The sequence below is a fragment of the Vipera ursinii genome (assembly GCF_947247035.1).
Source record: "Vipera ursinii genome assembly, chromosome: 6".
Taxonomy (NCBI): Eukaryota; Metazoa; Chordata; class Lepidosauria; order Squamata; family Viperidae; genus Vipera; species Vipera ursinii.
The window spans coordinates 48,673,691-48,699,277 of record NC_139515.1 but is presented as its reverse complement, the minus strand read 5'-3'; the positions used below and the strand labels follow the sequence as shown (position 1 = coordinate 48,699,277).

Here is a 25,587-nt window from a genome sequence, read left to right as displayed (position 1 = left end):
TATTAGGCCCACCCACCCCCAAAATCAAGCTAGGGCTTATTTTCAGGGTAGATTTTACTTTCAGGGAAACACGGTAGAATTAAATTAATATGTTTAAAGAATATTTACAGGCCTATAAAGGGCCTAGAATAATTCTTGAAAATAACTATACAGCTAGAATTTGCTGCCTACCAGTTTCCAACTGTCTTAAAATACTTCAAAATAACTAAAATTACAAAAGAGACATCCATGGAAGCCATATGTTGTATGCCTGACTGATTAAACAGGTAGACAATCTAATTTTATATGCTTGTATACAAGGGCAGCTCTGGCAATAATCAGGGTGAAACAATCATTCACATGACAAATATTCGAAGGCAAAAGCATTTTATAGAGTCTTATACAGAGAAGTTTTTCATGGACGTTCATGTTTCACCTCTAAGGTTTGAATACCAAGATATCATGATATTTTGTGTCATGCAATAAACAATCTTGTATCAGGGATATCTGATAGCACAGTAAAAGATTGGACAGCCCATAATCAGAGTATATTAAACTATTTTAATTAAAATCAACTTAAGAAACTGCAAAGTATAATTAGCTATTGTGCAACCTATATTTAAAAGCAGCATATTAAGATTTCCGATACACCTCCCCTAGATCTATCTTCTTAAAGCAAGCAGGTGGAACTTATTAAACTTTATTAAAGTGTTACACCTCTTTTCTACAGTAGGATATAACAATCCCTCAAAAGGGAACAGATGAAGTAAAATGCATCAGATTCCCAAAGGCTCATGACTAAATCAAACATTGCCAAGTAAACACGCAGACATCAATTACAAAGCAAAGAAATACATAAATAAAGATGGAGACTGGAGTTAAGGAAATTCTATTGTGAAAGCAATTAGTTCAGTGATAATATTTGGTGACTATATATCTCAAACACCCAATTAGGAGTCCACACCTTCTTTATTGCATGTTTGTTCACTCTGCAGAAATAGCTTAGTTATCTTAAGAGTCAGATGTATGTGACTCTTTTTGTTGAAAACTAATTATATCTAAATGATTAATGAACATAGATTAACTGACTATCTAGACAGCTGATGGTGAAAGAATGCAATGATGTAAGTCTGAGGTTTTTTTCAGGATTGTTTGTTTACTTGGCCATATATGATGCATATAGAACAGATGATTCTGTTACTTCTCTTTGCCTGGAATTCACACTGCCAAATCTCTCCCATGAAGATGTAGTTGGTTAAAGTCTGAGAATACCTGGTTTAGACTACAGTCCATGAAATTTTTGTAAAGCCACAACTTTTTATAAATCCTTCATATTAAGCACATGTAGAAAGAACCTAAAAAGTATGTGTACATACTATTTTGCACTGATACTATTTTGTATCTGTACTATAGTAAATATTCAGTGATGAAGAACGTTGAAATTTGAAGTAAACCGGGTAATCTCCATCCACATAGCTGTTGAAAGGTTATGAGATAGAATTTATTACTCTGCATACAAAAAGGCAAAACAAAAAAAGTCTTCTTACCTTTATCAAATAAATCTGACAGTCACTCACATAGTCATATTCTAGTCCATCAAAAGTATAATAATGCCGATCTCCATAGACTGTACATACAGCAGGACAAGGATAGTATGTGCAGTTAAATATCCCACGTCGACAAATACTTGGGTGTGAGGGGAAGAATCAAGATTTTTTTATTCAAAAATATATACACTCTTTTGTCATGTAACACAAAATAGCAAGGATAGATAGATAGATAGATAGATAGATAGATAGATAGATAGATAGATAGATAGATAACCTTTATTGTCATTTTTTACTTGTGGACACAATGGCACACATTAAAAATGAAATTTAGTTGCTTGCTCTCAAAGTGTACACATACATAACACACATTTAAACATCCTATATACAACATATGTATAGACCTACACCCTTACATATAAGTAACATATAAATATTAATCACTATCCATCTTGAATACATAACGGAAGGGGGAAGCTTCCAGAAATATTTACATACCATACATGTATAAATTCTATATTAATATAATATTTTTATATTTATTTCCTAATTATCTTCAGTACACTTGTAGATCTTGAGGCTGTAGACAGGGAGACTGGAGACCTTGCCCTTCGTTGCTAGCTCAGTTTCAAGATAGATGATCAACACCTCATTTATTGCATCTTTTTTATTGAAAAAGTTCTCCCCTTACCCAAAGGTATTTTAAATTATATAATAATCTCAAATATTCCATGTTTAGCTAAACTAACTGAGTAAGTGGGGGCCTCACAGCTTCGGATGCATTTCAATTAAAAATTTTCATACATATGGATGAAAATATCACTACTGGTTACCAGTTGCCTATATGACCCAATTTAAGGTGTTTATGTTAACCTTTGAAGCCCAAAAGGCCTGCAAGGGTTGGGGCCATCCCAGTCTCTGGAGGGACAATGTTGCATAAGGAGGGTACTATAGCAGAAATACACACACATATACAGACATGATATTAGTGACAGAATAAACATAATAAATTAAATAAATATGCCACAAAGCAATTTCTTGCTGTATCAAGGTTTCTTTGAAGCATCCATCACAATCCCAAGTTCTTTTCTTGCCAGTCATTTCCAACGTAAACTCCATCATGAACTGAATATTTTTCACCCCAGGATGCATCATTTTATATGTTCTTGTACTGAATATTTGCCATTTGTGTGTTCATGCCACAGTTTGGTGTGATCCTTTTGACAGACCTCATTACATTTGTATTTTAGTTGACCTACTACTTTGATATTTTGGCAACTTAATATTAAAAAAACATTAATACTAAGGTAAGCATGAAAACCCTATAATTTATATTTCCTTCAACATCTACTCAAGATATACTCTTTTTGAGCACGTTCATTACGCAGTTTTCATCCATCTTAGATGTGGTTTTGATTCCATCCCTAGACCCAAATTATGGGGAAAACTGAACTATTCCTCAACGGACAAAAGACAACGTATAAGCTTTATGAGAACTCCCAGATAAAGTTCTGATGTAATGCTTATGGGCACCATTCCAAAGAAATTCCTGTTAAGATGGGAGTGAGATAGAGGTGTATATTAGCCTCCCTTCTCTTTAATATATATAGTAGATTCAAGTAAATTCTCTAGAAATAAATTATTCTAAAACCAAAATCATGGTCTTTGCCAAGTGCCCTAAGACAGGGCTTTTCAACCAGTAGTACGGGTACCACCTGTGGTACATTGGCACCTGGCAGGTGGTACTCAACCATCCTAGAAAAGTGGTAGCGGGGTAGGGGAATGAGCTGAACTGGTGGCAGCACCGCACAAGCCTGAGTGAGAGACGGCTGGAGCTGCAGGGCTGTCAGGGCTCAGCGGAAGCACCAGGATCAGTGCCAGACTCCAGCTGGAATGTTGCAGCATCTCCAGGGTCTTGTGATTTACATTCAGATGCTTGGCAACTGATTCATATTTATGATGGTCACAGTGTCCCAGGGTCATGTGAAGTGACCAAAACCTGCTGCAACCACCCAGCAGAAGGGGGGAATAAAAACCAAACATCCCCCACCCCACCCCCACTGCCAATCCTCAACAGAAATGCTCACAACAATGAAAACCTTGGACAGGAGGAAGAGCACCACCGGGCAGGCAGGCAAGTGTCTTGCTCGGCTGTGGCTTAGGGGGGACTTTTTTCAGTGCCATTGTAACTTCGAACAGTCACTAAGCGAACTGTTGTAAGTCGAGGACTACCTGTACTTCATCACTTTTTTCCTTTTTTTTTGGTCAAGTTTTTGACACCTTGCTAGGTTACTGGTGGTACTCAGATGTTGCCATATCCTAAAAGTGGTACAATGGGGGAAAAGGTTGAAAAGCTCTGCCCTAAGATGTATTCCTGACAACTAAACAACCACCAAATATAGCAAGTCAAGACTTTCAAATGTATGGGGATTGTCTTTCAAGCTACAGGTAACCACAAATCTCATGCTGAATACATCACTCTAAATGCACAAAAAACAGTGGCAACCTTTTTACTTCTCCAAAGGAGCTCAGCCTATACCTGCAGCAATTAAAGTCTCAGCTGAGCCCAACTCCTTTTTGGAGTTCAATTGGACTCTACATGTCATTGCTTCCCTTGGAAAGAATTCAGTCCAAATTTCTGAGAACAATCTTTTAAGCACATCCCTGTGTTTCAAACATAATCCTTCTCTGTGAAGCTAGACTTTTCAGAATTGAAATGTCCATCTGGATGTACATTTTCTCCCACTGGCTTAAGATCCTTTTTTTCTTTTCAATCAGTCTGACCCCTCTAATGTTGACTGACACCTTCCAGTGCTCTTGGAGCCAGGCAGTACAAGCCAATTTACAACTCTGTAGCTATTCATGGCCAACCATCACCTGATTGGCTATCAATGTGCTCTAACAGATCTCAGACAGCGGGCTACAAGCTGATTTCTCAGCCCCATCCAGAAATACCTTCCTGAGCCACTCTGTACAGCTTCTCCAACCAAGTATCTCAGTCAGATAACAATCCCAAAATTCAAAAAGATCTTTCTTTAGTCAGATTCAATGCCCTTCTGACAGCTGAAAGAAGATACAAAAAAAATCTCCTTCAAACAGATTGTGTCCATGCAGTGGAGGAATTGGAAAGTATAATGCTCTATGGTGCCTTCTATGCAGGAGCATGCCAGAAGCTATTACTTAGGCTTCTTATTAAATACCCTGGTCATTCCGATTTATTTTACCTTAAAAAGATATTATCAGATCAATCAGTGTGTCCACAGCCAATTACTACTCAGTAATATGCTCTTTATGCCACAGGATTTATTCTAACCCCCTTTAAGTTATTTTGGACATTTTAGCATATTCTCTTATATTCCATTTTAAGTAACTATGATTTCTGTATTTTACGTGTTGGTCTGTGATTGAATAAAGATTTGAAGATGAAGATAGTTTATATTCCTACATTGTAATAATTATTAACATATTGCTATTCTCTGCAAAAGATAGATTGATTGTAAGACCTACCATATTATATGAGTGACTTTTCTTAAAAAAATTCTTTCTTCATTAATTAATCTGTATTTTAAATGTTACATTTCTTTAAAATTTATTTTTGCTATTAAGTTGGAAGGTAAATAAGATTCTTGGGCAGTTACAACTTGGATATGGCTGCAGTTTGTTTGATTGATTGTTAGATAGATAGATAGATAGATAGATAGATAGATAGATAGATAGATAGATAGATAGATAGATAGATAGATAGATAGATAGATAGATGGATGGATGGATGGATGGATGGATGGATGGATGGATGGATGGATGGAATTCTTCTGGGGTAATTCTTCTGAGTTCCCAATATAACCTATAGTCCATCAATGTATGACTCTAATTAGGGTCATCATTCATTGTTAAATTATTTTAAATCATCACATAGTCATAGAATATATGCATGACCATGTTATAACCTATGTAGTAGTGAAGTTAATTACATCATTAAAATATAATGACCATACTTACCATGTATAACAAGGGGTTGCTATCACTTCACCGGACATATACTCCCAATCCTTCCACATGCATGGACAACTATCAGGCACATAACATTTTCCTTTATGCTCCACCATCCTTTGAAAGAATAAAAACATAAAGAGAAATTAACTATCCTTATATATTTGTAATCTAACTTTTGTTCTAGTTGATTCAATGGTCACAAAGTAGAGCAGACATAGCTTTTGAATCCTATAGGAATCACTATTGGGTCAGAAAATAAATATATTTTAAAACAGAAAAACAGGAAAGTCGAATTTGGAATCTTTACACATAGCTTTATGGTGAAATGGGGAAACAAATCCACAATCAGGCTGCAGCTAATAGTTTGGTATTTTCAGGCTGCCCCTAATATTCTCACAAAGAGCACTTCCTTGAAAATGTGTCTATCCATTTGAGGCCTCCAATAAATTCTTATCTATTAAGTAAGCCTATAGCTTATCTATTAAATTTCTTACCTAAAAGAAAGTCTATAGCACTGCTGCTGAATTTTCTTGGCATTCAGAGTAGTTGGGAATAATTAAAAATAGCACAGTAGTCGGAGAAAGATACATTCATCTGATCTTTGAATAAAATGATGTACCCACGCTCTTACTTTTGGTATCACTTACCCAGGGGGACAGATGCAACCACTCAAACATGGTGGAGAAGGTGTACAGGTAAAGTTCATAGCAATGTTTGTACATGTTAGTTCAGAGTTTATTCCAGCTGATGGCAAGCCAGATACATGAGATTGGCAGTCATGGTAGATCTTTCCATCAGGACATGAATGCACTATGGATATGAAATGCAAATGATATGTAATCATTTTATGTTTATATTTATATCTCCCATTAATTAAACTTAATGTTTATGTTTGTTGTCTAATACTGTATATTTTCAGTAATATGCCCTAACTGACTATCCCTTTAACTTCATATATAGTAAAAAAAATTAAAAGATTAAGCATTCTTCAAATTGAGTTCAATTCTTCATGGGCACATTTGTGAGTCAAATAGGATTTTTCCCATTTCAGTTTCCTAGCTAGCCTATAGCTTTGTTTTCTCTGAAGGCTCCTGCCCAACTACTAATCAGGCTCAACCTTTTTTAGCTTCTAAAACTAGATAAGGTGAGCCAGAGCTACAGTCATTTTCTTAAATTGTAGGTGGCTAATATTTTGTCTGTTTAAGGCAGATAGATAGACTGTAAGGCTAAAAATAATGGCTTACACGAGAGCTATGCAGAAAAAGCTTTGGTAAGCACAGTTAAATATATGGGTACAAATTTTAATCCCTTCCTTAGAAGTTGAACATAATTTCTACAAGTAACAAAAAAGAAAGCTGATCAAGACATATTTGGTAATTGTTATTCTAAATGAGTCAAGAAAGTTACCTGCAGGGACAGCTGCTGCCTCATTGCACTTCAGTGTTCCATTTAGGCATTGGCTAGTCAAAGAAATTTTTTAAAAAAGTAATAAGAAATGGTAAAATCCATGGCCAATTTTATAGCTCATAAAGTATACATGTCCTTTGCAGAATCTAACTCATATTTTTGTTTTAATGGATGTCCCATCATTTGCACCTAATGAATAGTGATTAATTATATATATATATATTGATTAAGTGACTTGATATATTAAAATAAGCTACATTTCCATAGAAACATAAACAAAAACACTTTTTCCTATGCTTGGCCAAATATACCAAGTTTAGTAGTTTGGTACTAGTAATCATACAGAGAAGTGATTAAGAAAGATGCATCCAGAGGGCAAAACAGGTCAGTATTTATTCTTCCATAATAGTTTACAGTTTTACTATAATATTAAGTAAGAAAAAGCAGGACATCATTTAGGAAAACATGCTAAATTTATATAAAATTAAAACAGGCCTGTATATAACTCAAAAATTAAATCCCCAAAAAGTCAATCTACAAATTCAGTCAAAATGAAACTCTTGATATCAAAACTTACCATGACCCTGATGGTGTGGGCAAAATTTCTCCAGGCTGAAAACTTCTGCCTTTATAATAACATCGACAGTTAGCCCTAATTTTACAAAAACATATTTTATTTATTTGTTGTTATCCTGCCTTTTTTACTTTATGAATAACTCAAGGTAGCGAATACACTTAATATTCCTTCCTCCTCTTATTCCCTCCCAAAAAAAACAACCCTGTGGAGTAGGTTGGTGGAGAGAGTATTACTGGCCCAAAGCCACCTAGCTAGCTTTCTGGTCTAAGGTAAACTAGAACTCATGATCACCCAGTCGTAGTCTTGTTCCTTAATCATTAGACTAAATAAAACATAATAGAACGGAATAATTCTCTGTGTTGTTTATGCCAGTGATTGTCAAGTGTGATTCATGGTTCACCAGAGGTCCTCAAAGGGCCACCAGATGGCCCACTTTGCCACGTTCATGTACCAAAGATTGTGTTTGTTTTTTGTCCCACTGCATCTCAGCCCAGCCCCAGCACACAGAAACAAATACTGGAACAACTTAGCAAACTTGCACTAATATTGGTATTATAGCAAGGAGTATATGAAATAATTAATAATTCTTAATGTTAGAATAATTTTTGAGTATAAGAGTGCAAGACCTTTACAAATTAGAGATGGCAAGACATACGAAATTGCAGCCATGATTATTATTTTATTTATTACCAAAAAAAAAAATACTCCTGTGTTCTTAAGGAGAAAAGCACAGGAAGGTAGGTATTTACTCAATTAGGTGGCCTCCACATTTCTGAAAGTGTATTTAGTAATTCACAACCGCGGAAAACAGGACAAACACTGATTAATGCTATGGCTCTCCAACTTGAGTTTAAACTCAGCCACTTCACCCTGATGTAACAGTAACAGCTTACTCTGCTCCACTATGTAATTTGGTTTTTTGCCATGCACAGTCCTAAAATATTTTTAGCACTAAAAATTTGTAAAAGTATAGATATGCTAGAGCTGAATCTGGCTTCCTTTGGCTGCATTGATGTAATCTTCTTGGTAGTTTTCCAAAGTTTCATTTATTTCTTCTGCTTTGTTTATGGATTCTCCTATCTAGCCAACAGGTCTAGAATTCAAATTACTCATGTAATTAGCTCAGTGCTTCACAATTTTTTTCCTTCATTACTCAAAACTGCTTATCAGAAAGTTGTCTCCATGTAATATAGTTAAAACACTTAAAGTAGTAGTAGGTTTGCACATTGTTACCTCCCAAAACCCCACTTTTACTCAATTTTGAATAATTTATTCAGGTTTGGGAAGCTCTGGCTTAGCTTCTGAGATCAACTGAGGTTAGCTAGATGCTGCCACCTGCTGAGGCAAATTCTAGTAGGAGGCTTTTTTTAAGAACATAAAAACAGCCATCTTAGTCCAGTTTCTCACAGTGACCAACCTATACCTCTGAGACAGATGACCCCCCCTACATCTGGGAGTACCTTTAGGACTAAAAGACTAATGGATCTCAACAGTACTGTCCTCCAATAATTTTCTTTAAAGACATCCAAATTATTTCCTACCATTATGATTTTGTGGTAATGAATCACACAGGTTAATTATATGCTGAATGAAAAACTTGCATCCCTTTGTTCCTAAATTTAGTGATCAGCTTCACTGGATGATTTGATTCTGCTTTGTGAGGTGGAGAGAAACATTTGCCTGGCCATAGCACTAGCACTAGCAATAGGACTTAGACCTATATACTGCTTCACAGTGCTTCACAGTCCTCTCTAAGCAGTTTACAGAATCAGCGTATTTTCCCCAACAATCTTGGTCCTCATTTTACCAACCTCAGAAGAATGGAAGACTGAGGCAACCTTGAGCCCGTGAAAATCGAACTGCTGGCAGTCAGCAGAATTACCCTGCAATACTGCATTCTAACCACTGTGCCACCATGGCTCTTTTATACATGCAAACTTTTATACACCTTGATCACGATCTTCCTCAGTTGCCTTTTCTCTAAACTCTGAAAGTCTCAAATGTTCTAGCCTTTTCGGACGGGGAAAATGTTTTAGTTGCCTGATCATGTTGGTTGCATTCTTTTGCATTTTTAATCCGAACCCTAACCCTTTTCAAAATGTGGCAATTGAACAGAGACGTGATGCTAAACCTCAGCTGTTTCTTCCTCCTAAAAAACACAGTCACAATAGCATGGCTTTGTGCTAGCTTAAACATGCATTTAACTAAATTTGCTACAGCTTACATTGGCACGCAAAAATTAATAGATTCTTCAAAGTATTTTCCTTCCGGGCAGTTACAGCCTTCAGCGCAGTCATTATCACAAGCATCCAGAAGAGAAAGGGAAGAACAGGAGTGCTCACAGAAGGAAGAACATGGGTGATACAGCATTCCACTTCTGCATACTATTGCTATGGAGATACATCAAATTACAGGAACATAAAAAAATCTATACAAAATATAGCACAAAATTTTCTCTTTTTTTCTTAATCAAGCCTACTCTAGGTTAGAATAGAATGCCCTCCAGACACTTTGTTTGAGAAATTGGTTACATATAATAGGTAACAAACAAACACAGATACTCAGAAAACAACAGTTAGCAGCATTTAATCACAAATAAATGGAGGCAGCTTTTCTCCCATGGGAGAAAAATCTCAGAGAAAAATCCTACTTTCAAGTTAGCAACATAAGCCATCAGCCCATCCTGCATTTTAAACCACCTAATTTGAAACATATGAACCGTCACTCTCATTCCCGGTACACCAGCACCAACGTACATTATTATTATTATTTATTGAACTTATATACCACCCTTCTCCCGTAGGACCCAGGGCAGTTCACAAGGCAATTAAAACAACATTACAATACAAAAAGTTAATAACAATTAAAATAGATTAAATTATCCCTGATTAAAAATCTAAAACCCCTATAACTCTGATTAAAAAACCCAATTACAATAAGTTAAAAATTAAAAATTCTCAGTCCTGGCTGGAAAGCTCAAAGAGCCAGGTCTTCAGGTCCCGGCGGAACAAACAAAAATCAGGGGCAGTCCTGAGCTCTACGGGTAACTGTTCCAAAGGGCAGGTGCACCCACAGAGAAGGCCCTCCCCCTGGGTGTTGCCTGCCGGCAATCCTTTGCTGGCGGCACCCTGAGAAGGCCCTCCCTGTGGGAGCGCACAGGACGAAGGGAACATGATGCCGGCATGTGCATGGGGATTCACATATAGATATATTTATTAGGCAATAGGAAGCTAAAAGTGTCAGACTTGTTTCTTCTTCTGAAGAGGTACAGTAAATTGGGTTAAAGCTATCTTAAATCAGCTACTTTTTAGTATACACAGTCTCATGCATTTTGAATATCTACTTAGATCCAACATAATAACCAGCTTCACCTTATAGACTTGATCAAGAAATAAAGGAATTCAGATCAGGTCATATCTGGTTGGTATTCTCATTTCTGTGTTACTTACCACAGTATGAAACATGAGATCTGAAATCTATAGTAATCCCATGCTTGCTGCAAATATAAGCATAGTGTGCAAATGCATTGCACAAGCAACTTCTCCCACATTTGCAAGCATCAAAGCGACATAGCTGGTAATATAAATCTGGACTGATGTATATGTGACATGGAGCAAAGAGTTCTTGATTGATGAGATCACACTGGGATGCATATGCAACTATGAAAAATGTGACATTTGGCTTATTACATTTTATTTATTCAGTTTATACAGTTTATTTAGATAGAAATCCAAAAGTAAAAAGCAAAACAAAAAAATCTAATAATAGATACTACTCTAAAACTAGATGCTTAGTAAAATGTAATACATCCAATTATATCAATGTAGTCCCATTCCACTGACCTAAATGGGACTAAACCGTAGTAGTAAAACATCTTCAATGACTAAAGTAATGAGTAAACAAATAGACGGTGTTGCTTCTACTAACAATATTAAACAAAGATTAAAGAAATAGATTAAAGAAATGTTTTAAAACATCAGAAAGTAGGAAAAAACTCAGACACCAAACAAGAGTTGTAATCTAGTAATGCAATTATGATAAAATTTAGATTAAAAATCTCAAAATAAATGAGAAGTGTACCATTTTGTTGGTTAATGTTGCAAGGATCAACCACAGGAATGTTGACAGGCATGTGACATGCTGATGAAATCTTCCATGCATTAGCATGAAGTTGTGGAGTTCCTTCAATCATTCCTGATGGGGAACTAAGGGAAAAAATGAGAATGATAAAACAAAAGAATCAAGCTGTCCAGAAAAATATGCTTAATACTGGAATATTCTGTTGTCTTCTGAGATATGCCCATATGGAAATGTTCTGTGCTAACGTGATGGTTGTATAGATTGATTGACTTGATTTCATATTAATATGAAGAAAGGACCATGCTGTGTGAAACTTCAGCAGAAAATTTCTAGTTGTACTGTGTTGCATATATTGACTTTGCCAGTTTTTCACTCTATATTCTGAACTACTGCACATTAGCACAGCAATTATACAAATGCCATATTCTTTGTAGAACTCCATGTACTGACTCAGTGTGTGTGTGTGTGTGTATCTGTGTGTCTGTATCATACAGAGATGATAGATAGATAGATAAAATATAGATGGATAGATGGATGAATGCTGTTTCAGTTCTGTGTCCAGAGCACCAAGTAAAGCTATGATTTTGTCTTACAGATCTTAGAATTTTTCTCACAATGGCCCAGCAAGAGGGAGGACAGTCAAGAGCAGCATTCCCTTACACCCAGTTATCTGGGGGATAATATTCTTCAATGCCAACAAATCTCCTGAATTTCACATGTCACCCCATCTCCCCTCTCCTGAGCTGATGCAAAACCCAAACCTACATGGCCACATCTCTGAGGGAAAAACAATCCTCTGCCCTATCCACATTTCAGTAAGACAAGCCACATCTACCTTATCTTCCATTTAAATAAATGGTTCCAAATTAGCAATAATCATAGCTTATTATGAGACTAATTGCAAAGTTGCGTGGTTGAACGGAGAGACGGACACTTGCGCTGGGTAGTATTTCTTTATTGAGTCAGGAATGAAGCTGGGGCATAGGGGTTACCTGGCGTCTCTTTATACCTGCCCAGGTGAATGGTGACCAATAGATTTAAACCTGGGCTTCCCACCAGTGCAGGTGGCCAATGGATTTGAACCCTGGCTTCCCGCCAGAGCTGACCATGCCCTGCGGCTGTCAACGACTCACTCTATTCAGGCTTTCCCGCCAAAGCGGTTATAGCCTGGAGCTGTCCAGCCCCCTGCTGTGCTGGCATTTCCGTGTGTGCTTTAAAGGCATACACTACACCAATTATGTAGCCCTTTAGAACAAGTTTATGTGTCCATCTGACAGAACACTAGAAGTTGAGTCATGGCAACTGGACTTCTTTTCTTTTTTCGTCTGAAACGTTTTGTTGCTTATCCAGGTAGCTTCTTCAGCTACTTGGATAAGCAGCAAATTGTTTCAAACCAAAACAGTTTGAAGTCCCGTTGCCATGTCCTAACTTCCAGACAATGGATGATTGAGAATCTTCATCACCATCTTCAAGAACACTTTGCATTTAGAAGGCTATATAAACGTTCTCTGCCTTTTAAAACTGCAATAATATAATCCTATATATGGTGCAGTATGGAAGACACTGTAAATGCAACTCCTAAAAACAAAACTCTGTCCATAACAAACAATTATAATTCAGGATGTCTTATCAGAAATGAAGAAATACATTAAAATAAAAATTGAAAAATATTCTTAAAGGTGTACCCAAAACAAACAAGGCAACTACTTTTGTCCAAGTTTGTAATGCTTCAGTTGCTATTCCCCCCACCCCCGAGTACATTCTGTTGACCATCAACATAAGTCAAAGGTTGGTAAAAAGAGGACCTAGAGCCATTTTAATTGCTATAATATACTGATAACTTCAGAGAACAAGGAATTCCTTCCCTGCTTATTTGAAGTTTGTGTTTAAATTTATAAGTTTCCATGCCAACTGTAGTTTTCTTTGATCAATTAAACATTAGTTGAATTGTGCTGCTGGCTCTTGTCTGAGGCTGTTTTTTTGCTCTCCTTTAAAATGGCTTTAATCTGTTCTATCTGAAAACATTTTTATTGTCTTTTGTAATTTTAGAAGTGTTTATTTTTTTTCCTTTACCTTGTATCTACAGTGGGATTAGTTTTATAAATGAAATATTATATCTGTCAACAAAATACGGCTCCTTTGAATTTTAAAAAAACGGTTAAACTTTTTTGTAACAAGGTACAGCATGCATTTTTTATTTTAACCAATGCAAATGACCAGAATTATTCACTTGTAAATCAATAATGGAGTAACTGTATAAATCTAACTCACAGAAAATCATCTCTCAGATTTCCATTATAAGTTCCACAAAGACCCATCGTTCTGCTCTTCCACTCAGCGCTGAGTTGAATATAAACTCTTTTGCCATCTTTAGCAAACTGGATTTTTAAACCAAATTTAGTTTTTAACTGCACAAACAGTGAAGACAGGTTCTGTACTTCCATGTATCCTGAATATAACAGGAAAAGAATTAAATTCTATATGAATATATAGATTCATACCCATTACACTATTCTCTTTGGGAATAAGCAGTATTACAGGTAGTCCTTGACTTTCAACCATTTGTTTCGTGGTTGTTTGAAATTACAAAGGTTTTGAAAAAAGTTAGTTACAATTGGTACTTGTATTTACGACTGTCACAGCATTCCCCCTAGTCATGTGATCAAAATTCAGGTGGTTGGCAACTGGCTTGTATTCATGCCAGTTGCAGTGTCCCAGGATCACATGACTTGCTGCTTTCCTAGCTAGCTCTGACAAGCAAGTCAATAGAGGAAGCCAGATTTACTTAACATTCGTGTGATTCACTTAACAAGCACAGCAAAAATGGTCATAAAATTGGGCATGACTCACTTAACAAATATCTTTCTTAGGGACAAAAGTTCTGGTCCCAATTGTGGTCATAAATTGAGGATTAACTATATGCAACGTGGGGAAAAAGGAATAAGAAATAGCAAGCAAAGAAACTAAAAATATGACAACAAAAAAAGAGGAAAGGAAATATGGTTAAATCTTGCTTATATTCCCAAACTATTCACTATGCTTCATAGTTTTCTAGTCTTGCAAATCATAATTGCTTCCACCATGTTTATGCTTCAGTGTCTCTTGTTTGTTAATAATTACATCTTTTTGTTTTTTAAAATCTCAACATTTCTGTTCAGCTACAGGTTTTTAGTCTTCTTCCTCTTGACCCATTCACTCTTCCTTTATATATTTCTTTTGTGATTTAATATTCATTTGTTCTCTATATATTTTCAAACCATTTCAATATACTTTGTTGAACTGTAGAACTCATTGTTGACCTGATTCAATCCACATCCACTCCGAACCCATTATTGATTCTATTTTTTATTTGTTTCCTTTTTATTGCCCTCTTCCAATGGATTCTGCAGAACATCATGGGAGGTGGTTTTTGGTGGAGCTACACAAAAATCTGCTGTTATCCCCTCTTTTTCTATGGAAACATTGGGTGAGTATTTGACTTTTCTGAACCTTCTTTCCATTCAAATGGAAACATTAATATATACTCAATTGATGTACATCTTTGAACAAAAAACATTGTCTTATTGATTGTCTTATTGATTCTTTTCAGATTATTCATAATAAACATTCAAAATCTGCACATTTCAGCTAACACTTTATAAATCAACTGTTGAAAAACTGAATTTTTTGCAGACCGATAACTTTGCACTCATAACCTCATTTTCCTATAATAAAAAAGATCTAAAGAGAATTAAAAATGACTGTGATTTTTCCCCAAAGTCTTTATGAACCTCCTAAAATGCAAGAAGCTCAGTAGTTAATGCAGCCTCAAATGACTTTAAATAGAATAATTGCTTGCAGCTAATATATAATTCCTATATATCAAGTGAAAGACTAGATTTTTTCCACAAGGATAAGTGTATAATACTAAAGAATCATGACAAGAGAAAACTATGAAAAGTGTTTAATCTATTTTTGCTTTTCTAAACAGAAATATAAAACTGTGGACCATCATGAATGAATGAAATATCTATGCTGTCTCTGTGATGGAAGTATAATAGAGCAATTAACTGCAACAAGAGATGGCTTAGAGCTACAACATTTGTCCCAAATCAACTGTTTTGCCACATAGAATACTGTAAGATAGCCAACTAGTTCTGTTCATGTGAGCAGTCAGGTCTATCCAGTGCTTTTTTTGTAAAAGAAAAAGGTGCCAGAACTCACACATGTCATACAGCCCACCTTGCCTACCCTACAAGGTTCCATCCAAAAAAGGTGCCGGAACTCCGTTCTGAGCGTTCTATGAGAAAAAAAGCCCTGGGTCTAGCTATTTAATTTGAACCAATCCTTGACTCCTAAACTGAATAAGAAGTTTACTGAAGCTACAAGGTTTGAATTATAAATTCATTTTAATTCATTTAAAAGGTAGCACAGTCTTTCTATTTATTAAAAAGCCAAGAAGCATAAAAAATGGAAATAATCTCAACAGTGTAAACTCCTCACCGTGTAACAAAGAAGCATGGTATCTAGAAAAGTCAGCTCTTCCCCTATCTTTTTGAGGATAAGGGGACCAATCTCATAAGACATAAACAAAATAAAATGTGTTAAAAATAGATAAAAAGTAAAATCTATTTTTAAATTCAAAAATTAAAATGCAAACACTGAATGTTAAAGAAGACAAATTACACAGAGCTGTCTAGCTCATTTAAAAACAAAAACAAAAAGAAGTTGGTAAACCGAAGTTGCATCTAAAAGAAAATGCAGTTCTCTAGGCAGATCATGCAATTTTGCTAAAATGAAATGCCATTGCCGTTGTTGTTGTTAGCTGCGAAGTCGTGTCTGACCCATCGCAACCCTATGGACAACGTTCCTCCAGGCCTTCCTGTCCTCTACCATCTTCTGGAGTCCCTTTAAGCTCATGCCTACTGCTTCAGTGACTCCATCCAGCCACCTCATTCTCTGTCGTCCCCTTCTTCTATTGCCCTCAATCTTTCCCAGCATTAGGCTCTTCTCCAGTGACTCCTTCCTTCTCATTAGGTGGCCAAAGTATTTGAGTTTTAGCTTCAGGATCTGGCCTTCTAAAGAGCAGTCAGGGTTGATCTCCTCTAGGACTGACCGGTTTGATCGCCTTGCAGTCCAAGGGACTCGCAGGAGTCTTCTCCAGCACCATAGTTCAAAGGCCTCAATTCTTTGGCGCTCAGCCTTTCTTATGGTCCAGCTTTCACTGCCATACATTGCAACTGGGAAGACCATAGCCTTGACTATACGCACTTTTGTTGACAGGGTGATGTCTCTGCTTTTTAGTGTGCTGTCTAGATTTGCCATGGCTTTCCTCCCCAGGAGCAAGCATCTTTTAATTTCTTGGCTGCAGTCCCCATCTACAGTGATCTTGGAGCCCAGGAAAATAAAATCTGTCACTACCTCCATTGCCCTTAAGTCGCCATAAATAGAAAAGACTGTATTACAAATGAATATTACTGATTAGAAGATTTAACAAAGGAAAATACATTGTCTGGAATACAACCTGAAGTACAGAATGGCAGTTAAAATATATACAATCCCCAAATTTATAGAGGGGGAGTTGCAATTTATAGAGAGGGAGAAAATGAGACTTAGTAAAGACAAAGGATATCAATCAAAATTGTAGACTTGCCCAATTATGTCTAAACATTTTAGCTGTTTTAATTTGAATAACAATTTTCCTAAGAAAAAGTTCCTTTACTTCATTTATCCAGACTTCTAAAATTCCAAAGTTTAATTAGAACAAAGCTCCTTTTACCAAATGTGGTCCACAGACTTCAATAATATTCTGCTTTTGTTTTTAAAACAATGGAGCTTGTTTGATCTCCAGCAAAAGGAGGAGAGGACTCCGTATTTTGCCCAATGCAGCCGGACACAAGGGGCTGGTGGCAAACTACATGATAATACATTTATTTCTCAGAAACAGCTTGGTTAATACAGTACATGAAAAGGAATTTAGGTATATGAAGATAATTAACTAATGAATAATAAATGGTATCTTACCATTTAGGGTGAATCCCTGGCTGAAGGAACTGTACTGTATTTCACCACCCCGGATGAGAGTCACTTTCTTGTTTATGTCATCTTCAAAAATTAGCGTCAAAGATTGAATGCAATCATAATCAATGCTCTGTATGAACCAAAGGAAGAGGAGGGCTGAGTCTTATGGGAAAAGGAACATATAGAGCAAATGTTGTTAATCTGTATTATATTCCGTTATTATTTTACTTTTCTCCTCACCAACACCCCAAAATTTATTCTTACTACATTTTAGATTAATCTTGACCTGCCTTTAAGACTGTAATGTATACAGTATAAGCTCAGACTGAAAAAGTAACAGCTAACAGTTATGCAAGCCTGAGACTTATGGTGCCCTAGGCCTCAGAGTTTGGAAAAGTTGATCTATGTGACAGAAAGTGACATGGTGATTTTCAAGACAAAATGATGAATTAAATGCTAGTGTAAAGTACTAGTATAAGAGTTTTAAGACCTCTTAATAGGATTAAAAGAAAGTTCATTTAGAATTATGAAGAAAAGTACGTTTATTAATAAAGCAAAACATCACTTCATGAAAATTCACATACACTGCAAATTAGAGATGCAAAATGTAATTGAAAACACAGCATAATGTACGTAATACAAATAAGTAAAACAAGCAACTAAAACAATTAAAACTGTTGAAACTGTTGAAAGAAAAATCTTCATCAGGGTCCAGTCCAAGCCGGGAATAAACAAAATGGAAACTGCTTTAGAAAGAAGCTTGTAGTTTATTGAAGAGCAGAGCCAGACAGAAATGTGGCTTTGGGAAAGCTGACCACATGTAGCTGGGAGTGGTGGGTTTTTGTACCTTCTTGGGCTTTGGGGGTTGTCTCTGTTCCTGTGACATGAACTTTGACCTGAGGTTCAGAGTGCCTTTCTGGTATTGGTGGGTTAGTCCTATTATATTATATCCTAGAGGTCATGTCTTTAGAGTTTGGGTGGGGTATGTAGATTTTAGGGTCTTTGTCTTTCTAATCTCATCAGCTTCAAGTTTCCTGGCTCCAACCTTTCTGAATAGGATTATCAAATCTGCATTTGTAAAAGCTGGTTTCTGAGTTTCTCCTTGGGGGAAACTGGGGCTGGTTTCTGTCTAAGATTTTTCTCCCATTATTACTTTGGGGGAATCTGCCTTTTTAAATATTTCCTTCTGGGGGGGGGTGGGGGGCTGACTTCCCACAAAACATAACCAGTTTTAATTAAAAAGCATCACAGCTAACTTTTTTCTCTCTTGGAACACTTCAGTTAACCAATTAAAATAATTTTAAAATAATACAAATATTGCATTCAGCATATACCAGATTTATCCCACCATCATTTTAAATGCTTGTTCAAATATTTTTATATACTCTGGGCTTCCAGAGTTATTATTCCAAGAAAAGAGCACATAAAATGACTAATAAATATCTCAGTCAGCTTCAAATGCTCTTATCTGGTTGGCAATATACCAAGCTGTTCAGATCTGTCACCAAGAGCATTTATCCGTCTAAAACACCTGGTCAGACTGTAACCAAATATGTAGATGCTTGTGTAATCATGCGTGAATGAAAAACCCTGTAGATTTAATCACAGTAAAAGGATTTAATCAAAGTAAAAGGCACAATTGCTTTTACAAAGCCGGTGCTTACAGTTGAAACAAAACCCAGGTTCAGATCATACAAGACACTCAATATCAAGAAAAATACTGATTTTTTTTATCACTAATCTTCTTAAGCAATTTTTTGGATTTCTTTGGATTAGATGTATAGGGATTTATTTATTAACACAAAATGTTAATTAAACTGTCAACTTACCTGTCCACAGGGACTTTTCTGTAACGTGAGTGTGAATTTGTCTTTCCCGGTGCCTTTTACCAGAATATACTGACAGCTCCCAAGAAAGGTATAATGGCGACCATCAAAAGTTGTGAAATGGGATTCACCAACAATTAAACATTCAGCTTAAAGATTGATCAATATAAAAAGTGTATTATTTTTTATTTGATTTCAGTGCTCTTTGACTCCAACCAACTCTGAGAGCAACATAACTAAAAGAATAGCATAAACTAAAGAGCAACATTACAACTGAATGGCAACATAAAAAATTAGTAAAAACAGATAAAATAAGAATAAATCCAAAAAGAATTACATGGTAGCTGTAAGATGGCAAACCAATGAATACAGAATATTTCAAATAGGGGGGTCTCACCCACCCTATCTCAAGGCCTGAGAGAACAGCTAGGTCTTTAAGGCCTTCCAGAACACCTCCAGAGTAGGACCTCTCCAGATTTTTTGGGGGGGGAGCCTAATTCCAGAGGCAGGTGGAGGAGGTGAGTTTCCTGGGTTCTGAAAGTTTACATTGTTTAATAGAAGGGACCTGGAACACACCTACTTATACTAGCCATGCAGAAACCATGGGAGATAGGCCACAAATAATTGAGCCATATACCATCTAGAGCTTTATAGGTAATAATTAGTACCTTTATTGACCTGAGTGGCAACCAGTGCAGCTTGTGGAGCAGAGGTGTCACAGGACCATATCAAGGCATGTCCATCACTGCCCAAACTGTGTTCTGAACCAGCTGAAACTCCGTAGTAATTTTCAAGCGGCAGACACATGTAAACACTATTGCAGTAGTTAAGCCTTGAGATAACTAGGGCATGGGTGATTGTCTGAATCCAGGAGATGACAGAACAGGTTCATCAGATGGATATTGAGGAAAGGCAACAAGTTGTGCACCACTCCAAAATGGGGAATGGCAATCCATTTTAGCATAATGATGAAAAATCCCCAGGCTTAGGTGATTCCAATAGTTACAGCCACTCTGTAGAATTAAGACAGACTTGGTTTCTTTCCATTAGTGCCCACACAGCCTCCAAGTACAAGACTTTGGCCCTGAGGCTGAAAGATATAACTGAGTATCATCAGAATACTGATGATCCTGAACCTCAAACCAGGGATGATCTTACTCAGTGATTTTATGTAGATACTGAATATCTGCATGCAGTTTCTAATATCTGTATTGCATAAAACTAAAGATAAAATAGAAACTATAAAGCAAATGTAAAGTGCCTTCATTGCCACAATGTATTGCTCTTCTAGCTTTCATTACACCATGTATGTTTTCTTTTATCCTTTTAACATTATTTGATGTACACTAATGAAAGCTTAATTATTCCAAGACATGCCACAAATTAAAGTTCAAGAAAATTTCAAAAACACTGTAATTTGCAATTCAGGGCTCATAGAAGCTCATTGCTAAAGATAATGTCCCTTTTTGAGTTGAGCAGTTCTTTAAGTCTCCTGGTGGTTTCATGGAGAGATCCATATAAGAAATGGGTTTTAACAAATCAGAATTGCTTTTACGTTGTCTTCTCCTGTAATTAATTTGAGTTCTTGTCCAGGCTACAGCCTGGGGATTTCCAGATAGTCTCTTGGCTGATCCTGCTCAGATTTTCAAGATCACCCAAGAAGATATTTAGTCTTAGGCATCTTTCAAGGTCTTCCATGCACTCAAGTAGTTATAAATTGCAATTGGAAAAATAAATGTACTTTTACTTATTTATGCAGCAACAAGTAAATGAATGAACAATCATTCAGTTAATGATGGTTCAAAGTTATAATAGCCTTGAAAAAGTGGTTTATAACCTGTTCTTGAAATTACAACCATCATACTGTGCCTGCAGTCACATGAATGCAATTTGAATACCTCACAACTGGCCAGTATTTACAACCTGTGGCAGCATCCTGTGGTCACATAGTCATGATTTGTGACCTTCCCAGCCGGTTTCCAACAAACAATATCAATTGGGGAAACTGGATTTGCTTAACGACTGTGTGATTGATTTGATGCCCATGGTAAAATGATTGTAAAATAAGTTTGGGTCCTATGATAATTCACTGAATGATCACATTGTTTAGCAGCTGATATTCTGGTCTCAATTGTGATCATAAATTGAGGACTAACTGTACTTTGCTTCTTTCTTTGTACAAGCTAGTTTCTGGTTTTTTCAGTTTCAGATACTGAGATTACTAAACTTGAAAGAAAGATTTATGAATTAGGCTTGATTGATTCATAATTCTACTTTCCTCCTAGGATGATATGAGATATTATAATTATAATTTGATATGATCTCCAAATTAGAGTCATCTGAAAGAGTTTCCTGCTTTGAATGGGTTTGGCTTGGCTTAGCTGACCTTACTCTAAATCTGCTCCAGTTTTTTGTAAAGCATTCCTGATCAGTTGGTAAAACTCTCCTTGTTTGTTTTCAAAACTAATCCTTTTGGACAAGATTTTAATGATGGACAGTATTAATTCGTTTATTATATTTTATGTTTTAAGTTGATTTTGCAGTTTACCTTCTCAGGTTTTTTGCTATATAAATGTGCATATGTATACAAACACATATACACACATATTTAAGATTTCAGGTTAATAAAAAAAGACAAAGAAACTATACCTAAACTGAAATACAATCATCAGAGCCAGCCACTGCTCAAAGGTTAAAACATTATTCGCAATAAACATGACAGCATCAGTAGAATCTGGTATGTTACATGGAAACATTTATCATGCTTTCCATATCGTTTTGAGTAATAATACTAATATCCTAGGATGCATTGTAATCAAATCAAATAAGCTTATTTTTTTTTCTGAAAAACTATGTTAGTTATATTTTTGTAGCTAAAAATATTCTATTTTTGAAGTAAGGAAATTTAAGGATTTACACAACTGAATTGAATTCTGAGTTAATGTGGCATTTATGTATTTATTATGACTGTACGTGTTTCCGAATATTTAATAACATTCAATCTCAAGATTATCATCATAAAAACTAATAGCATAAATCACTGACTTGCACTATGGAGGATGCAAGCTTAACATGCACATTTTTAGCTAGAATTCAACATCCTTCTCTCTCTCTCTCTCCCTCCCTCCCAAACACACACACACCACACACAAATAAAATTATCTTTATAAGAAAAAATTACCTGGGCAATCATGTTCAGTGCAGTTCCAAACACCACTCATACAAATGCTAAACAAAAATTAAAATAAGAAATTAAAAATGTTTATATATTTGGGGATAAGATTGAGGACTGAAATTTGTTTTTACACAATATTGTATAATAGCCCTTTTGTTATATAGTACATAAAAGTAACTATAAAGGAGTTAATATCCTTTTGTTGTTTTTCTTTCACACAGAGACCAGACCAGACCAGACCAGGCTCCTAGTACTTGAGTAATCAGTGCAGAATGAGATCTGTATGCTTTAATTCTGAGTAGACAAATCTATGAGCAATCCAGGAAGCAGTTCCCTCTTTGATCCTTATCTGAGATATATGTATGTTCATCATCTTGGCTGCCACCATATATTGCCAATCTTCAGTCAATCAATTAAGTTGCTATGGTATGATATGAATCTCTAACTGAAGGGTAGAAACTGGAGCCATCTGATATTCTTTTGTCTGACAAGTATACCTGGTTGCAACTTTAATGTGGGTACTAAATCTATAAAATATAATGTGATAGGATGGATCCACAGTGATTAAAAAGGAGTGATATTGTACAAAATGGGTGAAAGGGTAAAGATCACCATGCAGTGCTAGAACCTCAGTCCAGTTTAGAGGTCTTAATGTTCACTTATAACCAGGTGGTGAAGGAGCCTATATGAATGGTTCATTCTTTGGTGTGCTTGAGATTTCTTCTATCACAAGTTCAAACTATTATGTCAAAGTCAATAAGTGATTTTCATGCAGCCTCCCTCCTTTGTCCTATTCCACAGTAGGAACTGTGGTGTAAATTTCATGTTCTCCATAAAACAGAGCAACTATTGGCAAGACACACAAATCAGAGAGGTTATTGACAATTACATACCAGTTACTACATTCTTGTTCAATTGTTGAACCTACAGGGAAAGCTGTCCCATGATAAACACATGGGCAATCTGATGCAGAAATACAAGTTCCATTGTCCATTATAAGGCCTAGTTTGTAAAAATAAAAAGGTTGCAAAAATGTAAAGAGATCGCAATATATAAGGTAGTCCATGTTAAATATGTACAAAGTATAGCTCAGAGTGAAGTTAAAATAATTATGCAATGAATTACCCAGTCTGCATCTGATACTGTCAATGGATATTCCGCAGCTAACAACAAAAGTGGCCTTACTACTACATACTACAATAAACTCTTGCAGAGACTGATGGAAAGAGGAGGTCTGGAAATCTGAACTAAGAATAGAATATAATGGTCTATATTTCAGTTCATTTCTTATTTATTAGCAATGTTTTAAGGAAAACCACATTTAATAAAAAAATTAATTCCTTAAAAACTATGGTAAATTCTAAAGATATAAGACAAATAGTTCTTTGCTAGACAGAAACTTTATTATTAAAATAATTCATCTGATGAAAGTTCACTTACCATCTGGGCAATAGCATCCATCTAAGCAATGGAGATTACTACCTAGACAGTCTTTCTCAAAAGTACAGGTTGGTGGACAACAACTAATACAATCCCGGTGGATAAAAGTATCTTCACAACTGTCAGCTAAAATAATAAGTTAGATAAGAATGATTACACTCCATTATACTTCACTTTAATGAGAAAAAGTATGCATTATTTTCTTTTTAAAATGTTGATTAAACATATAACTTTCTAAATTAAGATTTTACATTGCCAAAGCCATCAAATTTAGAATAAAGAACCTATATATTAAGTCTTAGTAAGATGAATATTAAGATGCAGAAATGTACATTTTTATAATTAAAAATAATGGCACACATTAAGTCAAGTCAATGTTTATTATAGTCAGAGACCAGAGACACAAAAAAGACACCCTGAAATTTAAATTATTCTGAGACTTATTATGAAGAGTTATATATAACTATTTAAAAGTTTAAAAGTTTAAAAATGCTGTTGAGTTTATATAGCCTATTTAACATGACCCTGAATCATTTCCATACCCTGAAATATTCTAGTTATGTAGCCAAATACTAAAATATGTAGGACTGATGATTAAAGTGGTTCCGTTCACTTGTAGAACAGTTGCAATACGCTACCCATTACAGTCCAGTGATCTAATTTATCAGATAAATATTTTTGCTTTTGTTTAACATCATGAAACTAATTTTTGATTGATCAAAGTATTAAAACACACTTACTACAGGCTGGAAAGTCATCTCTCCAATCTCTAATAGGATAGCCTACATGTGAACATGAACGAGCATATTCTGTTACTGCTCGGCAATAGGTTTCATCATCATCCTTTCTGAAACAGCAAAATGAAACTTCTGGTTAGTTACTGTACATGCTTATGTATTGATTATTCACTTTTCACTATAAATATAATAAATGTGTTAAATAAGATTTCATCAGAGATTTATAGCAAATTCCAGCCATCACCGAGCTGAGACAGCCCTAAAGAAGGACAAGCTTTACAAGTTGGAGGGCTGCTGATGCTTTAGAGATACTGTAGGAGAAGTGACTTAAAACTGTACTATTGCAGCATCTGAAAATCAAGAGAATACTCTTTAAGTTTAGCTCAAAGGTGATTTTTCAAAAGGCATCTGGGCTTTCTTTGTTTTCGCTTGAAGACATTCCACTTCTCATCCAAGAGAAACTCCATAAACATCTTAAGTTTAAAGTATCTCTGCAAAGCTAGACTAATTTCCAATTTCAAAAGAAAGATTGAGTACTTCAACTATGCACCTCAAAAAGCAAATTCATAATGGAGTTTTATTCAAAGATAACTGTATTCTTGTCTAGCATGCCAGAGCTGTAACCTATGATCTAAAACTATGATGAAAGTAAAGGAAAATTCTTAGGAATAAAAATTATTTGAAAAGACAATATATTATTAAAATATAACTTTAACACCAATTTGTTTTTGCTAATAGATTTGGTTCTAATGAAAGCTTCAAGAAAAAAACCCCTCCCTCATTTAGGTTCGAAGTATAGCTTCCCCAAATATGGATATAGTCACAA

General features: G+C 35.6%; 1 protein-coding gene across 1 annotated transcript in view; it reads right to left on the bottom strand.

Moving 5' to 3' along the window:
• The window catches only part of OTOGL (otogelin like), a gene marked incomplete at both ends in the record, with an annotated part of 101,193 nt that overhangs the window by 56,613 nt on the left and 18,993 nt on the right, over positions 1-25,587 (bottom strand). Inside the window, 16 exons of the mRNA XM_083365354.1 lie at positions 1,527-1,665; positions 5,526-5,633; positions 6,167-6,329; positions 6,927-6,979; positions 7,504-7,578; positions 9,728-9,893; positions 10,953-11,162; positions 11,584-11,708; positions 13,855-14,032; positions 17,587-17,745; positions 19,068-19,173; positions 19,413-19,558; positions 22,591-22,637; positions 23,478-23,586; positions 24,025-24,150; positions 24,765-24,871. Of these exons, the coding sequence (XP_083221480.1) occupies positions 1,527-1,665; positions 5,526-5,633; positions 6,167-6,329; positions 6,927-6,979; positions 7,504-7,578; positions 9,728-9,893; positions 10,953-11,162; positions 11,584-11,708; positions 13,855-14,032; positions 17,587-17,745; positions 19,068-19,173; positions 19,413-19,558; positions 22,591-22,637; positions 23,478-23,586; positions 24,025-24,150; positions 24,765-24,871 (2,017 nt within the window). The remainder of the gene's footprint in view (positions 1-1,526; positions 1,666-5,525; positions 5,634-6,166; positions 6,330-6,926; positions 6,980-7,503; positions 7,579-9,727; positions 9,894-10,952; positions 11,163-11,583; positions 11,709-13,854; positions 14,033-17,586; positions 17,746-19,067; positions 19,174-19,412; positions 19,559-22,590; positions 22,638-23,477; positions 23,587-24,024; positions 24,151-24,764; positions 24,872-25,587) is intronic.